Source organism: Chrysemys picta, chromosome 3, assembly GCF_011386835.1.
Source record: "Chrysemys picta bellii isolate R12L10 chromosome 3, ASM1138683v2, whole genome shotgun sequence".
Classification (NCBI taxonomy): Eukaryota; Metazoa; Chordata; order Testudines; family Emydidae; genus Chrysemys; species Chrysemys picta.
Genome location: NC_088793.1, coordinates 172,727,673 through 172,741,937, shown reverse-complemented (window position 1 = coordinate 172,741,937; position 14,265 = coordinate 172,727,673). Strand labels below are relative to the sequence as shown.

Below are 14,265 nucleotides of genomic sequence, written 5' to 3'. Positions count from 1 at the left end.
TGAATAGCTTTTCTCTGGTGAATATAGATGAACTGTGCTAAAATCCGTTTTACATCATGCTCTAGTCAGGGAATTTGCCTGCATTAGGATTTCCCCCCTATATTTTCCCACTGTTGCTACCACTAGTGAGCTCTACTGCTGATAGCAACAATGGGAACTCTATTGTAGACAGAGCTCTAGAAGGTTGCTGGCATTTTTACCACAGTCATCGAGAGCAAGCAAACACAGTAATTTGCACCAGCTGGAAATCTAGGGAAGAAACGCAGTGTAGATAAGAGCGCATGGGTACAGTTTATAGCATGGTGGTTCATCCATTTCTCCACTGTCCAGGGAAACTATATTAGCATCCTGCTAGCAAGACCTGTGTTTAAACCCAATTCTGGCAAAAGATGCCTTGAACTCTTATGTAAACAGGGCCTGAATTTTTCTGGCTTTTATGGGTTTATTTTAACCTTTGTTGTTTTGTCTATATTTGTAATTTGATTTATTTTATGGAGGTTTGGTTGAAAAGCATGCCACTATGCTGTGAGTACTGAGATCCATGGTGTCATTAGATGTAATTTAAAACACAGCTGCATTTTGTGTATTACTCTTAACATACAGTCACAGTCTACCATGTGATGACCTTGTCTGAAAGCAAGGGACATGTTCGTATACTTAGATCCGTAATACTGAATGTTACTATATGCACAATAGTAATTTTTAAACGTAATTGTCTTAGGTGTTTCATGTATTATTTTGAAATAAGAAAAGAGCCCAACCCCGACAGTTGGCTAAGCATAGATTTCTAACTACTTGTGACTGTAAATTAGCATTCTAAATTTGCTTTTGTAAGTTCAGCCTTGGTATTCATATGAGAACTCACTTATATGCCACTGTAAATGTAAAATGATGTTTGGTCTCAATTTACATTAGTCTTCCTGTTTTCTCTCCGCAGAGTTTGCCTTTCGTGTAGTAAATGCATCCATGGCCTTGGATTTAGCATTTGGCATACTGTGTGAGCTGCTTCAGCAGTGGAATCAAACCAGTGCTGGTGTCCCAGTGTTACTGGAGTGGCTGCTGGGAGAGGATGAACTAAAAAAAGATTTGGAGACTACAACTCTGGTAATTCTAATAACTACTTAATTTCTGGAGATGGAACAGACTTAAACTTTAAAGTAAAACATTCACAGTGACAACGGTCTGTTAAAAATAAATAAATAAATTGGGCCTGATCCTGCAATTCTCATATAAGTAGTCCCATTGATGTCAACACTAAACCATACTCTTTTTAAAAAAAGTTTAATGAAGTTCCTGGGTTATTTTAACATATCAGTTGTCACCCAACATTTCAAAGATGCAGGGCCTGATTTTCAGAGGTGCTGATCATCTATAAAACTGATTGACGTTGATAGCTGTTTTAGATGCTCAGCATATCTGAAGTCCAAGCCCATTACTCCTGCTACTATTGGTTTGCTTCATGCTATTGTACTAGTTTTTCCAGAGCTTTCAAATTTTGTTATATTCTGTGGGCTCAATACTACACAATCTTACGCACATGAATCATTCTCACTCATTGAAACATTGACTTCAGTAGGTAGGACTATTTGCATAAACAAGACTTCGCAGGATTGGGCCTACAGAACTTAATATTGTATGTTAGGAGCTAACTTGCCTTTGAAAGGCCAAGCAATATGAATATAATACTATAAAGTAAACTGGTAGTAGTGGCAACAGCTACATCTTTGAAACACTGGCTGACAACTGATATGATAAAATGACCATTCAAATGTCTTATGAAACTTTTCTTAAGCATTTGGTTTAGGTATGTCTTTTTGATGTTCTACTACTGTTTTGTTGACTGATGTAATTTTCCTTTATTAATTAATCTACTCCAAAAGCTCCATGATATGCCCAATTACCATGCTGATTACAGAGGGCTCTGCATAATATAAGACAGTGACACAGCGGAAGGCAAGCTAATTCTGCACTCCCCAACATGCACATTTTAATGTTTAGGCTGTTTTTTACTTCCACTATTTCAAAAATAAAAGTTACATCATAAGCGCCTGATTTCTGGAGATATTTCATTGGCACACTGGGAAACTTTGTTTTTTGCTTCCCAAATCTTTGAATAAATTGAAGATACGTATATGAATTCTTACCCTCACATGAAACAGCAAATAAACTGTTTTAGTAATATTTTACATCCGCATTATTTCCCCTTAATGTTGTTTAATATTGGATTATTTCCCCTTTATCATCAAACCACTGATCATTGTTGTTTTTCTTTTCATTGAGATGGAAGATGACAACCTGTTTAATAAAGGGGAAGTGAATTTTTGGGCAGAGACGCTGACTAACGTCAGACAACTTAGTAAACATCTGTTCTTGCTCATACCAGCCACTCGCTTAAATTCGCCAGATCAAGGAGAATTCCTTCGATTGGCAAGAAGAGCATCTGATCAAGCGAAGCTTGTTACACAGCTTCTTAAAGAGCTACCTCCAACTCCAGAATTTTCCAAAACTGTGGAATTCACAAGATTAGCCATTCAGAAGGAAAGAATATCAACTTGCCTTAAGATATTAACCTTGCTTGAACTTGATGATGATACTTGCAAGAACAAAGAAAATCCTGAAAAATGAAACACTGGCAGTTTGTCCTGTGCTGGTTGTATACATTTTACTACATTGTGAACAAAGAGTTGAATTCTCTCTAGGTTTGGACGGGATATATTTGTTTAATGACTGTAGTAAACTTTTTTAATAGTACATGCTAAAAACACATTTTTCATGAGTCCATTGACGCTTTGTCAGAATTGCTGTAGAATATTTTTTTAATGCATTTACTAATTTCATTCAGACCAGCATAGTTTATTGCAGCTACTGTAGGACGCAAAGCAGCTAACCTTAATATTTTCCATTCATCCAGGTGCAGGCCACCTGCAAATCTGGTGTGTTTTATCCCACAAGTTATTCTTCCTCTACTCCAATGCCATAATTCTTGACTTTGTTTTTCTTTTGTCAGCATGTAGCAATTCTTAACACACTCAGAGTATTAACCTGATACTGTTTTATTTTTTTTTAAAACTGTTCCTAAAAAAAAATATTGGCTTCCCTTGCTTGCTTATGCCAAGCCTGAATCAGAGTTTTGAACTTCATTCCATTTTTAACCAGGGGGAAGTAAAGGAGCCTGATTTTTAAAAGTGACCTCTTGTTTTGCAGGTGCAAATAGATGTGTAAGTGCTGCCTGATTGCTCCTGCAAAGAAAATAGGTATCAGAGTGCTAACATTTTTGCCTTCAAACCAGAGGCTGGGTTTGAAGCCCTTTCCAGAATGAAGACCACTGTGTTCAAAATAAAACGTATGAGGTCATGCTTGCTCACCTAGAGTATGCTTTACTCTGTAAGTAAGGTCTGAGTAAAGATAATAGAATCGGGCCTTTACAAATCTGATAGCAACCTTCTGAAGGTGATCAGAATAATTTTATTTTGACATTAATGTCTGTTTTAGGAGATTTGGAATATAGCATTGTGTTGTCTCAAATCATCAAAACAGATCTGGAGTTCTCTTATTTATGTGTGCTTTGTAGATTTCTCTTCCTGAATTCTTGAATTTGGTTCCAAGATAATAATAAGTTCAAATAAATAATTTAAAAGACTCAGTGAATTATTTAATCAAGAGCTAAAACCTGTATAGAATGCATGCAGTAACCAAAACAAAGATATAACTTGCTTTAGACTGATTTTTAAATTATCACTGCAAGAGTGATGGGGTTATGAGCAAACAGTGATTCTTTATTTGCACTTTCACCCTTTCTTGTCTTTTAGTAAATGTTAATTTGAAATCTTACTGAAAAGTACACCTCTACCCCGATATAACACGGCCCGATATAACATGAATTCAGATATAACCCGGTAAAGCAGCGCTCTGGGGGCGTGGGGCTGCGCACTCCGGCGGATCAAAGCAAGTTCGATATAACACGCTTTCACCTATAACGCGGTAAGATTTTTTGGCTCCCGAGAACAGTGTTATATCAGGGTAGAGGTGTAATTAATAGTTCAATACAAGATTTTCTGAAGCTCAATACTGCAGATGCTTTAAGTTATATTCTTAGTATCCCAGTAGGTGGCACTATAATACAACATTTTCTAAGAACTAGTGAAACAGTGCTGGGTTTCACATTAATGTATATAGCTTAATCTTCAACGTAAACCTGAAGCCCAGTTCGATTAATGTAAAATGAATTTCTCTAGCAAGTATTAGTTGTATCATTGTTAATTTTTCATAATACTGTTATAACTAGAATGGGCTGCTAAACTAGGCTCTGAAAAATATTTTGAAAAAATGTGTTAGATTGTCACAATTAAACATTTTTATTTAAGAGTTAAAAGTGGAAGAGAGCAGTTTGACATAATATTTGCTTTCCACTGCATAAGTACTAAGCTGAAATTAAAGCCTAAGTGGTTTATTTTCAAAACAGAATATTATCTTTTATTTCAGTGACTTTTTATCATAAATATTTTCTGTAACTGCAGTTTCATGATTCAGCATTTCTCATGTAAATAACTTACAATAATAAAGAACCATGAGATTTCAATGAGGCAAAGGAAAACTTGGTTTACAATGAAAGGACAGTTCACAGGTATTCATTTTTTCCTATTTACTAATAAATAAATACAAACAGAATCCAGATTAGTCATCATAAATCTATTTTATGAAAAAGCTGTTTTCTGTTCATTAGATTAATAGCATAAATTTTATCTGCTATTCGTAAGTACATTTGTTCAACACTAGTAGTTAGCAACTGTCACTTTACACACCTTTCCAACTTTTTTTTAACATCTGGTGTAGCTATTCACTTTTTATGCTATAATACAAATAGAAATTAATCCCTCTGGATTTCAAAAATCCTTCACTGCTGCTCTTCTTGTGTGGGGCTTGGTAGTTTGAATGGTATAAAAATGAGTAAGACAACTTTTAACAGCACAGTAGTATATCCACAAGATTTATAACAGAACATAAGTAACTTCGTAAAGCCTCAAGAACATGGTTAATCAGTGAACAAAATTACTTTAAATCTTAATCTTCCTTATCAATGTTTTTAAACGTGTAACTTTAAACTAAGTAATATCTCTTAGTTTATAGAGAGCAAATAATTTTACATCATCTTGCATACATTTCACCACATATTGTTGGTGACTTGGGTTACTGTATAACTACTAAATCAGAAACCTTTAAACCTTAAACAGCAGCTGCAGTACAGGATTAGCAGTCTAGTAGAGAGTACTTATCTGTGATGTATTTGATCTAAGTCAATGTATCAAAGTATTTGTCGTTCAAAGGCTGATTATACACTGCTTCTTGCATGATTATCTTCATAAACTATGTATTTACTTAGACTGGCAACTAAGGGGCAGGATCTGCCCCCTAGATGGTGTTTTCAAATCTTATTACACGGTTTAGTTTTTGAATAGGGGGAGGAGAGGGAAGTTTGAACTAACCATATTAGCATGAAACCAAATGAATGGAGGCAGCTAAGGAGAAAATACACATTATTGGAAATATATAATGTTAATCCCAGTTTAAATTTTTTCCCCATTTGAGGAACTGAGTCTCCTTACGTAGTAAGTCACTCGCAACTGTAATGTTTTCACAGAACTTCAGGAAAATATTAAAGGAAAACTTAAGTTTTGTTTGGATACCGATGAAAATAATAGAATATTGTTGCCTCCTCTACCTGGGATGCCTTCGCAGGGTTGAGGCACTAGAGGGTGACATATTACCATAAAACCATTGCGGGACTAAATGTCAACATGTCACGTCCACCTCCAGTTTAGCAACGCAGCTTCTTAGCCGCGAGTTAGAAAGCGCTGCCAAGCAGATTAGTTTAAAAGGTGCATTTGGTGAGTTAGAGATTTGTCCCATGAAGGACTGTGGTACAGAAAGGAATGTGATTTGGTGCTTTTTTCCCCCCTCGGGTATCTTTTATTTTTAAACGTAAATGGCCTACGTTAGAGTTTCTCGTCCTTTATAGTTTATTAACACACTGTTAGCAATTGTGACCTTTTAACAGATTGAGCAATGGGGTGAAATATCGCACCCTGTGCTGCCTTTTGCAGGAGGAGGGACTGTGCTCCTGCGCTGAAACGTTGCTAAGCTGCAGTCGCTCCCAGAAGTGCATTTATCCGCGGGGCTGGACACAGTCACACTGAGGAGGAAGCCAAATGGAGGCGTGAGCCGTTTTGCGAAAAACTGGTGTGAAGACCCGGCGCAAAATGTCCCAATAAAACGCCGTTGAAGTTGCTTTTCCTTTGGTAAATTTCTTTGCAAAGTGCAGGTTTCCTGCTGACGTGGGCAGACTTGCCCTCGGATTTTCAGGGCTTGACATCCCGGCTCAGAAAGAACCGAAAGAGGATCAAACGTCTCCACTGCTTTTGTAACCCATAAAATGCAGGGAAACTTTTACACGCGCATCCATTTTCCCCTTGTATATGTTTCAACTGTTAGCAAACGCAAGTATTGGGAATGCAGAATCGTGCTGTCGAACGTGTTTATACAAGCCTGGATGTCGGAGTCAGGCCAGATTTATGAATGTCTGGGGGGGGGGGGGACAAGCGGGGTTACCTGGCGTGTACAGTGTGGTTAAAAACATCTGCTATTTCTCCGGGGGTGGGGAGATTAGCTCCCTTTTTGGGCGTTCGCTCCTTCTAACCACTACTTTGTCCCCCCGTCCCAGCTACTGTCCAGACAAGGGCTCTTTAGGAGGGAGGGGCATTAATGCTGCAGGGGAAGGGATAACTTGGCCGGGCAGTTGCACAGAAAGAGCTGTGACCTGGGAGGGGGGAGGGGTGCTGCAAAGAAAGGGGCCCCGGGGTTAACTCTTCCCCTCCCGGCCGTGCAGACTCAGATAGGCCAGGCTCATTGCTTATTTGTCTTGAGGAGCGCGTATATTTTGCGTAGCCAAGGAACCCATGCGGGCAGTGCGTGTGCCCCCCTCCCCCGGCTGAGGTGTGGAGCACAGTACGGTTACGTCCCCTTCCACTCACCCCTAGCACTGGCTTCCTTCCTCCCTGCACAAGCTAGGCAGCGCTCGAGCCTGGGGCCGCTCTGCAGCCGCGGCTCGGCTGCACTTCCCCGGGCGGCGGCCTCCCTCCCTCGCGCACTCCGCCCGGGGAAGGGCACCGAGCGAGCGGCCGGGGCTGCGGACGCTTGTGTCCTCGTTCTAGCCCTGCGGTGCTGCTGCCCAGGGAGGGGCGTTGGGGCTCCAAGTCAAAGGAGAAGAAATTGGCTTTGCTAATCGCATCACAAGACCTTGACCGGCTGCCAAGTCTCTGTGATCGACTAGGCCTTATTGGAAAGCTCCGGGAGGCGGGCGCATGGTGCAGGCGGCGCGGGACGGGGAGGCCCTTTGCTGTGCAGGAGCCGCCCGCCGGGAGGGGAACTGGTTCTTTCTTTCTTTCTTCCCTCCTCTCCCCCCTCCGCCCCCAAACCCGATCCCTTTAGCCACCCGCGCTTTGTGTTGCAAAGTAACACACCCTAGCGACCGTCCGCTAGTTACGCGGGCGCAGCAAGCAAGGACCCAAAGTTTGTTTCAAATCAATTACGTGGCAAAAGTTGATGTTCGGTGGGGAGGGAGGAAGAGGTGTCCCGTTTCACTCCGAGGTACTTGGGTGCATCTTCCTTTTTTTAAGCTTCCCAGCCTATTCGCCAGGCATATTAAAGTGAGAGGGAAACCCTTTCCGACATGTGCTGGTTGAAAAGTCCTAGTCAGGGACATGGTGCGTGTATGTCTTTTGCAATAAAAGAGACACTGATTTTCCCGAGGCATTTTAAAAGAAAATCAGGAGTTTAATAATATCGAATGATCAAAGCAACAGAGGGTCCTGTGGCACCTTTGAGACTAACAGAAGTATTGGGAGCATAAGCTTTCGTGGGTAAGAACCTCACTTCTTCAGATGCAACCTCCTAGATACGTCTGCAGTGTTTTTGCGTCAATAACTCCTAAATGTTAGCGTGGTTTCTAGGTAGTACGTTCTGTAACAAGTCTTACTTTTGAGTGTTTTCTATGCAGTTTGTATTTGTAACAAACCTATATGCACGGTGCATTCAGTAAGTGCCCTCTGTATTTCCATAGCAAATCTCCATGTATAGGACCATGCTTTCTATACACAATCTGCAGCAAGCTACACTCATCTGTAGCAGCCTTGTATATACTGCACAGTGTTTACTAATACAAGTGTATACAACAGTGCACCCTGTGTATAGTGGACTGCCTGCTACCCACAGTGCATTGTGTAGCAAGCCTTGTAGAATGCTTTCTATATACTTTCCACTCTATAACCCCATGCATAGCAGAGTCACAAGACTGTATAGTACAATCGCGTAGCCAATGGCTCACTGCAACCCCGAGTGAGCATGACGCTAGCTGTACAGCCGACGGCTACCCCGCCCGCCGCTCTTTCTCTGCCGCTCAGCCCCACAGCACCTCCCTGCACTCCAGGCCCCTGAAAGAAATTGGCGGCGCCCAATGAGAAGCAGCGGAGCGGCTGAGGAGGGGGCAGGGCTGGGTGAGAACGACTGGGCGGTGTTGCTGGGAGACCCCGGCGGGCCCGGCTGGGTCCCGCCCCTTGCACTGTCCGGCGTTTATATATGTGCCGAGCACAGGGCTTGCAGAGTTCCAGCAGTCAGCTCGCTGCAGCAGTAGCCACCGCCTCCGCCGGGCACCCGCTAACCCACCCCTGCCGGGAAAGTGATTGGACCATTTCGGATCTCAAGTAATCAGCCCTTTCCTATCTAGTCGTGGCTTTTCCAAAGCCTCCGAGGAAAGCGGGATCTTTCGGTCCTTCCTGTATTTCCGATCACTACAGGATCTCGAAATGTCTACGACACTTTTATCTGCCTTCTACGACATCGACTTCTTGTGCAAGGTAGGGGAAGAGTTTGCATTTTGTCTGCCAAGCACTTTGAACGTTTTAAATGGCTCTTAGCAAATCTGAGCACTTGAGTGTTTTCTTTCGAAGTTTGTGTGACTATTTAACAAGTGAAATTAACTCCTTTTTCTTGTTGGGGGAGGGGTGCTGCTTTCCATGTGGGCTGCATTTTGCACGTAACTTACTCTGTGATCAAGTTAACATTTAAATTGTGACAGTTTGCCTGGTTGGTGTTTCATCCCTCCCAAACTGATCTGCAGTTCTCTGGGCACAGGGTTCTAAGTAGATTTGTTGACTGGAAGTTTATCAAAGAGTTCGAGTTGTGTTGCAGTGGGGAGCTTTAAGGTCTCTAAAGCTTTTAGTTTTAAATGTGCTGAAGTCAGTACTAGATCTCCCCCAAAACTTCGAACTCTGGCAATGGAAGTCCTTAGGCTTGTGCTGTGAAGGTGAAGCTTTACCTGGAGCTGTGTCACCTTGTTAAAGACACTGCTGAGAAGTAAGGGTTAGTGCATAGCTCTCAGGCTGCAGGGGAGACATTAAGATGTCCCACGCTCGCCCTGCAGATGTGCTGCGAGGGGGCGTTTTACCCCCGTGCAGTCTCAGGGGGCGCTGGCAACTTGCAGAACTGCTACCCGGCCGAGTCACTTTGCAAACTCTCTTTCTCCTCCTTTCCCCCTCTCGTTTCCAGAGTGAAAAAGCCCTGACCAACCTGAGCAGCATGCTGGACAAGAAGGCGGTGGGGACCCCCGTGACCTCCCCCAGCTCCAGCTTCGCGCCGGGGTTTCTGCGAAGGCACTCGACCAGCAACCTGCAGGCTCTGGCCAACAGCTCCAAGTTCCCAGGCTCCTCGGGCTCCAGCTCGTCGTCCTCGTCCTCCTCTTCCTCGTTCGGCAGCCTGAAGGAGACGGGCACGGGCGGGGGGGGAGGCGGAGGGAGCAGCAGCCCCACCGCGCTGCTCAACAAGGAGAACAAGTTCCGGGACCGCTCGTTCAGCGAGAATGGCGAGCGCAGCCAGCACCTGATGCAGCAGCTGCAGCAGCAGGCGGGGAAGGGGGGCGGCGGGGCGCCCATCAACTCCACGCGCTACAAGACGGAGCTGTGCCGGCCCTTCGAGGAGAGCGGCGCCTGCAAGTACGGCGAGAAGTGCCAGTTCGCGCACGGCTTCCACGAGCTGCGCAGCCTGACGCGCCACCCCAAGTACAAGACCGAGCTGTGCCGCACCTTCCACACCATCGGCTTCTGCCCCTACGGCCCGCGCTGCCACTTCATCCACAACGCGGACGAGCGCCGCCCCGCGCCCGGAGGGGGAACGGCCGCGCCCGCCGCCCCGCACCACCACCCCCACCCGCCGCCGCCGCACCCCGCCGGCAGCACCGGTGACCTGCGCGCCTTCGCCCCGCGGGACCCGCCGCTGGGGGGCGGCGGCGGGTTCGGGCCCCAGCGCGGCGCTGGCGAGCGGCCCAAGCTGCACCACAGCCTGAGCTTCTCCGGCTTCTCCGCCCACCACCAGCACGGCTGCGGGCAGCAGCCCGGCGGGCGCCTGGAGGCGGCGCTGCTCGAGAGCCCCGGCGGGTCCCGCACCCCTCCGCCGCCCGCCTCCGCCTCCTACTGCGACGAGCTGCTCTCCCCGCCCTGCGCCAACAACGCCTTCGCCTTCTCGGGCCAGGAGCTGGGCAGCCTCATCGCGCCGCTCGCCATCCACAGCCCCAGCTTCGCCGCCAGCCCCGCTGCCGCCGCCGCCGCGGTAGCTGCCGCCGCCTTCTACCGCTGCCAGCAGCAGCCGCCGCCGGGGGGGAGCTGTCCGCCGCCCCCCGCCTCGCCTCCCTTCAACTTCCAGCCCCTGCGCCGCCTCTCCGAGTCCCCCGTCTTCGACGCGCCGCCCAGCCCCCCGGACTCGCTCTCCGACCGGGAGAGTTACCTGAGCGGCTCCCTCAGCTCCGGCAGCCTGAGCGGCTCCGAGTCCCCCAGCCTGGACTCCGGCAGGCGCCTGCCCATCTTCAGCCGCCTCTCCATCTCCGACGACTAGGGGGAGCCGGGCCGGAGAGTGGGGAGCGGAGAAGAGGGGTGTGAACCCCGCGGCAGGGGGGAGGATAAACCCCGGGAGCAGAGACCGCAGCCTTGAGAACTAGCCAAGCTCGCACAGTCCTTCGATGATCCTCTTGGGTTTGGTTTGGTTTAATTGCTGAGCAAGTAAATTAAAAAGCGAGAAGAGAAAAAAACTTTTTATATCGAGAGATGAACAAAAAATAAATTTGCAGAAGGGCAAATGGCGACATGAACAGAACAAACCTATTTTTATAGAGAGACCTTGGAAGAAGGGGATTTTTGTTTTTTCTTTGGAGACTAGTTATAATATGCACCAGCAGCAGCAGCCATTCCATCTGTGTGTGGTGTGTGGGTTTTTTTTTTTTTTTTTTTAAGCATTAGAGGGGGAGGGGGGAACCAAGACAAACCCACACCACCAGAAAGCAAGCAACAAACAATCCAGAGGGGCATGAACTCTGCATTTCAAGCCTCTCCACATTTTTATATTAAAAAAAGACAGAATTTAATAAGTAGTTTGTCTTTCAAGCCAATTTCAAATAAAGACCCACACCAGTACTAAACCTATAAGCTTTTAAAAGAAAAATCCAATATCCTGCCAAGAATATGCCTTGATAACAACCCTCTAGTTTTTTTTTTATATAATCTATATATATTATAACAAATGCTAAAACTTCCATTCCAAAGTTTCATGTTGGTTCCATTGCCACCACTTAGTGGATGTTTGGCTTAGAACAATTTTTTGTTGTTGCTTTATTTGGAAGCACTCAACTGAGTCTAGTTTGTAATTGTTGGAGAATAACTGCTGATTTTTTTTTTTTTTAATTTTTTTAGCTGTTTGAGTTGATTGCATGAGTCACTGCACACAACTCAATATGAAACTATTTAACTTATTTATTATCTTGTGAAAAGTATACATTGGTAATTTGTTCATACTGTATTTATCGGGTATGATGAAAAGCAATAGATATATATTCTTTTATTATGTTTAAATTATGATTGCCATTATTAATCGGCGAAATGTGGAGTGTGTTCTTTTCACAGTAATATATGCCTTTTGTAACTTCACTTGGTTATTTTATTGTAAATGAGTAAAAATCTTAATTTAAGAGATTGTATGTAATATTTATTTCATTAATTTCTTTCCTTGTTTACGTAAATTTAAAAGATTGCATGGTTTCTTTATAGAAATCGGTCTCTATGCTGTGGAAGTAGTATGAGGAATTTCTGTGGGTTTTTTAGAATGTAAAATGGTTGTAGCCCGTCCATGTAAAAAACAAAACAAAAAACCCCAACAAAACTACTCTGCAATCAGACTTCAAAGTGGCAAACCTAATTCAAATGTGTTTAAATTAACCAAAAAGTATTTTTGTTGCCTAACTCCACCAATCACACTGTGATATAGTCTCAAAGTATGTAGCAATAATTGGGGGTCCCAGTGTTATGTCTCACAGTGCCTTCTTAAGGGTCCATGCTTGCCTTAAAATCTTCCTCAACCAAATAAGTATTTTTCTTAATGCTTGAGATAATTTGAATGTAGGGATGGGTTTTAACTACATGAAAAGTTTCACCACTTTTTTTTTTATATATAAGCAAGGAGGCCACCTTTGGATCTGAAACTTTATGCAGTACATGAACATATCTTGTTTAATTAAATTCCAAAACTTGTAATTTTTTCCTTGTGTAGAAAGTCAGGAGTTTTCCAAAACTTTCCTGGACGGTGGATGAATGAGCAGTAGCTTTTAGTTTTGTTTGTACATAGGTACAGATCAAGCACTATGTACTCTATTTGGACTACTTTAACAGAAGTATGTTTTGAATGTAACTAAAGGATAAGTCAACTTGAGTTGTAATATATTTTCGGGAGTCAGTTCACTACAAATTGAGTGTGAGACTGTAAACTTTGTACTGTAAATGTTTTGTAGTTCTCCCAATAAAATTTTTGGAAAAAAAAAATCAAACTATTAAGGCCATGTCTGCAAGGTGGTTTTTTATTAACTTTTCCCTATCAGAAATGTGTCTAGCTACAGATTAACCAGGTTTGAACAGCAAAATGGCTCCATTCCTGTAGAAATCATTGGTAGTTTGCCAAAACTAATAAACAATGTTCCAGAAGGTTCCAAAGTACCTAGTGCAAATCATATACTATATCAGGCTTCCTTAGGAGGACAGTGGGGAACAAACCTTTGCTTTTTGTATCTTAACAGCTGAAATGAAAAATCGGTTATAAAAACAATTTAACAAGCATTTAATATCGGGCACGTTTGTTTATGGAGGTTATTAATATGCCATTAGTATTTAAAGTTTGTATGGGACAAGTAGGAAATGGTAATCTAGGTAATAACTTCAATTATTTTTTAATTTTATTTTTAAAGCCTTTGTTCCAAATGCCCTTCCTCATTTAAAGGAATAGACTTGTAGCCTCTCATTCCAACACTGAAGATGTACTGGTTTTAATGCTAATCTGACTCTCTTCAGTTTATTCTGTCCCCCAGAACCCAGGGGCTAAAGACTATCTAGCATTTCTGTGGGTAAATCTTTATAATATACAGAGGCTTGTAAATTACACGTTAATGTAGAAGGCATTTTATTAATATAACTTAATAAGGTTTTTTTATGGAACCTGTTGGAGTATGTGCTCCATCATGATTCTTTTGTCAGCCTAATAAATGTTAATATAATGGCATCTGTGGACTCAGTATTTTTTATAAATACAAGGTAGAATGTAATACTGGTGCCATATGTTTGTATAATCAACCTAGTACTGACTTGTAGTTATAAAATTAAACAAATATATAACCATTCAAAATAATCTGTAGATGGGATGATGCAAAACTATTTCTTTAGGTTATGCTCTGGCTTGTTTGCTCAAAAATATTTATTTTTTCCAGAAGAAACTTTATGTATAATGTCTGCAAGGAACAGGAGTCCTTGAGCAAATTTTACCAAATATTGAAAGTAGGCTTTTCTAATTCTTCTTAGTTTACTGATGTCTACTTGAGCTAATGCAATCTTGTTTTGTCTTTTAAACTAACAGTCAAATTAAAACTGCATAGTTATAGGTGTGTGTGTATTCCATTTTACTTTTACTTTTACTTCTAACTGTTCTTCCTAAACTAAGAACACTTACTGCTAAATCTTAGCTGGAGCTGCTGCATTTTATCAGCCCATTCTTTTATCTCCTATACAGTCTTTTATTCATTAAGTAGGATCTTATTGTGAGTCACAGAAGTACAGTTTGGTGTGTCCTGGTTGGGATATGAATTCTGAAAGTTTGCAGCAGCTGTTCCACATTAAACACAATTGCACT

The 14,265-nt window shown here is 43.0% G+C and overlaps 2 protein-coding genes and 1 long non-coding RNA gene across 9 annotated transcripts in view; 2 read left to right on the top strand and 1 right to left on the bottom strand.

Annotated features, from left to right (window-relative positions):
* THADA (THADA armadillo repeat containing) overlaps positions 1-3,640 on the top strand; it is a 327,795-nt gene extending 324,155 nt beyond the window's left edge. For all 7 annotated transcript variants that reach the window (XR_010600221.1, XM_065590664.1, XM_065590662.1 and 4 more), the window contains 2 exons: positions 938-1,104; positions 2,281-3,640. Coding sequence is in view for 6 of the 7 variants with exons in the window: in XM_065590664.1 (XP_065446736.1) it covers positions 938-1,104; positions 2,281-2,625 (512 nt within the window). In the remaining variant the exon portion in view is untranslated. The remainder of the gene's footprint in view (positions 1-937; positions 1,105-2,280) is intronic.
* Positions 3,641-4,620: 980 nt separating this feature from the next.
* On the bottom strand, positions 4,621-7,174 carry LOC135982689 (uncharacterized). The gene is made up of 2 exons (XR_010600226.1): positions 7,029-7,174; positions 4,621-6,190 (listed from the first exon to the last, which is right to left on the bottom strand). It is a non-coding gene; the product is annotated as an uncharacterized LOC135982689 (long non-coding RNA).
* A 1,469-nt stretch (positions 7,175-8,643) lies between these two features.
* Positions 8,644-12,911, top strand: ZFP36L2 (ZFP36 ring finger protein like 2). The gene is made up of 2 exons (XM_008170802.4): positions 8,644-8,909; positions 9,601-12,911. Exons 1-2 carry the CDS (start codon positions 8,859-8,861, stop codon positions 10,936-10,938), a joined length of 1,389 nt encoding a protein of 462 aa, XP_008169024.2. The 5' UTR covers positions 8,644-8,858; the 3' UTR covers positions 10,939-12,911.
* The last annotated feature ends 1,354 nt before the right edge of the window (positions 12,912-14,265 follow it).

Coding starts and splice junctions, on each gene's coding strand:
- ZFP36L2 (XM_008170802.4), top strand. CDS start 8,859: ATGTCTACGACACTTTTATCTGCCTTCTACGACATCGACTTCTTGTGC. Junction 8,910..9,600: donor ACATCGACTTCTTGTGCAAG/GTAGGGGAAGAG, acceptor TCTCGTTTCCAG/AGTGAAAAAGCCCTGACCAA.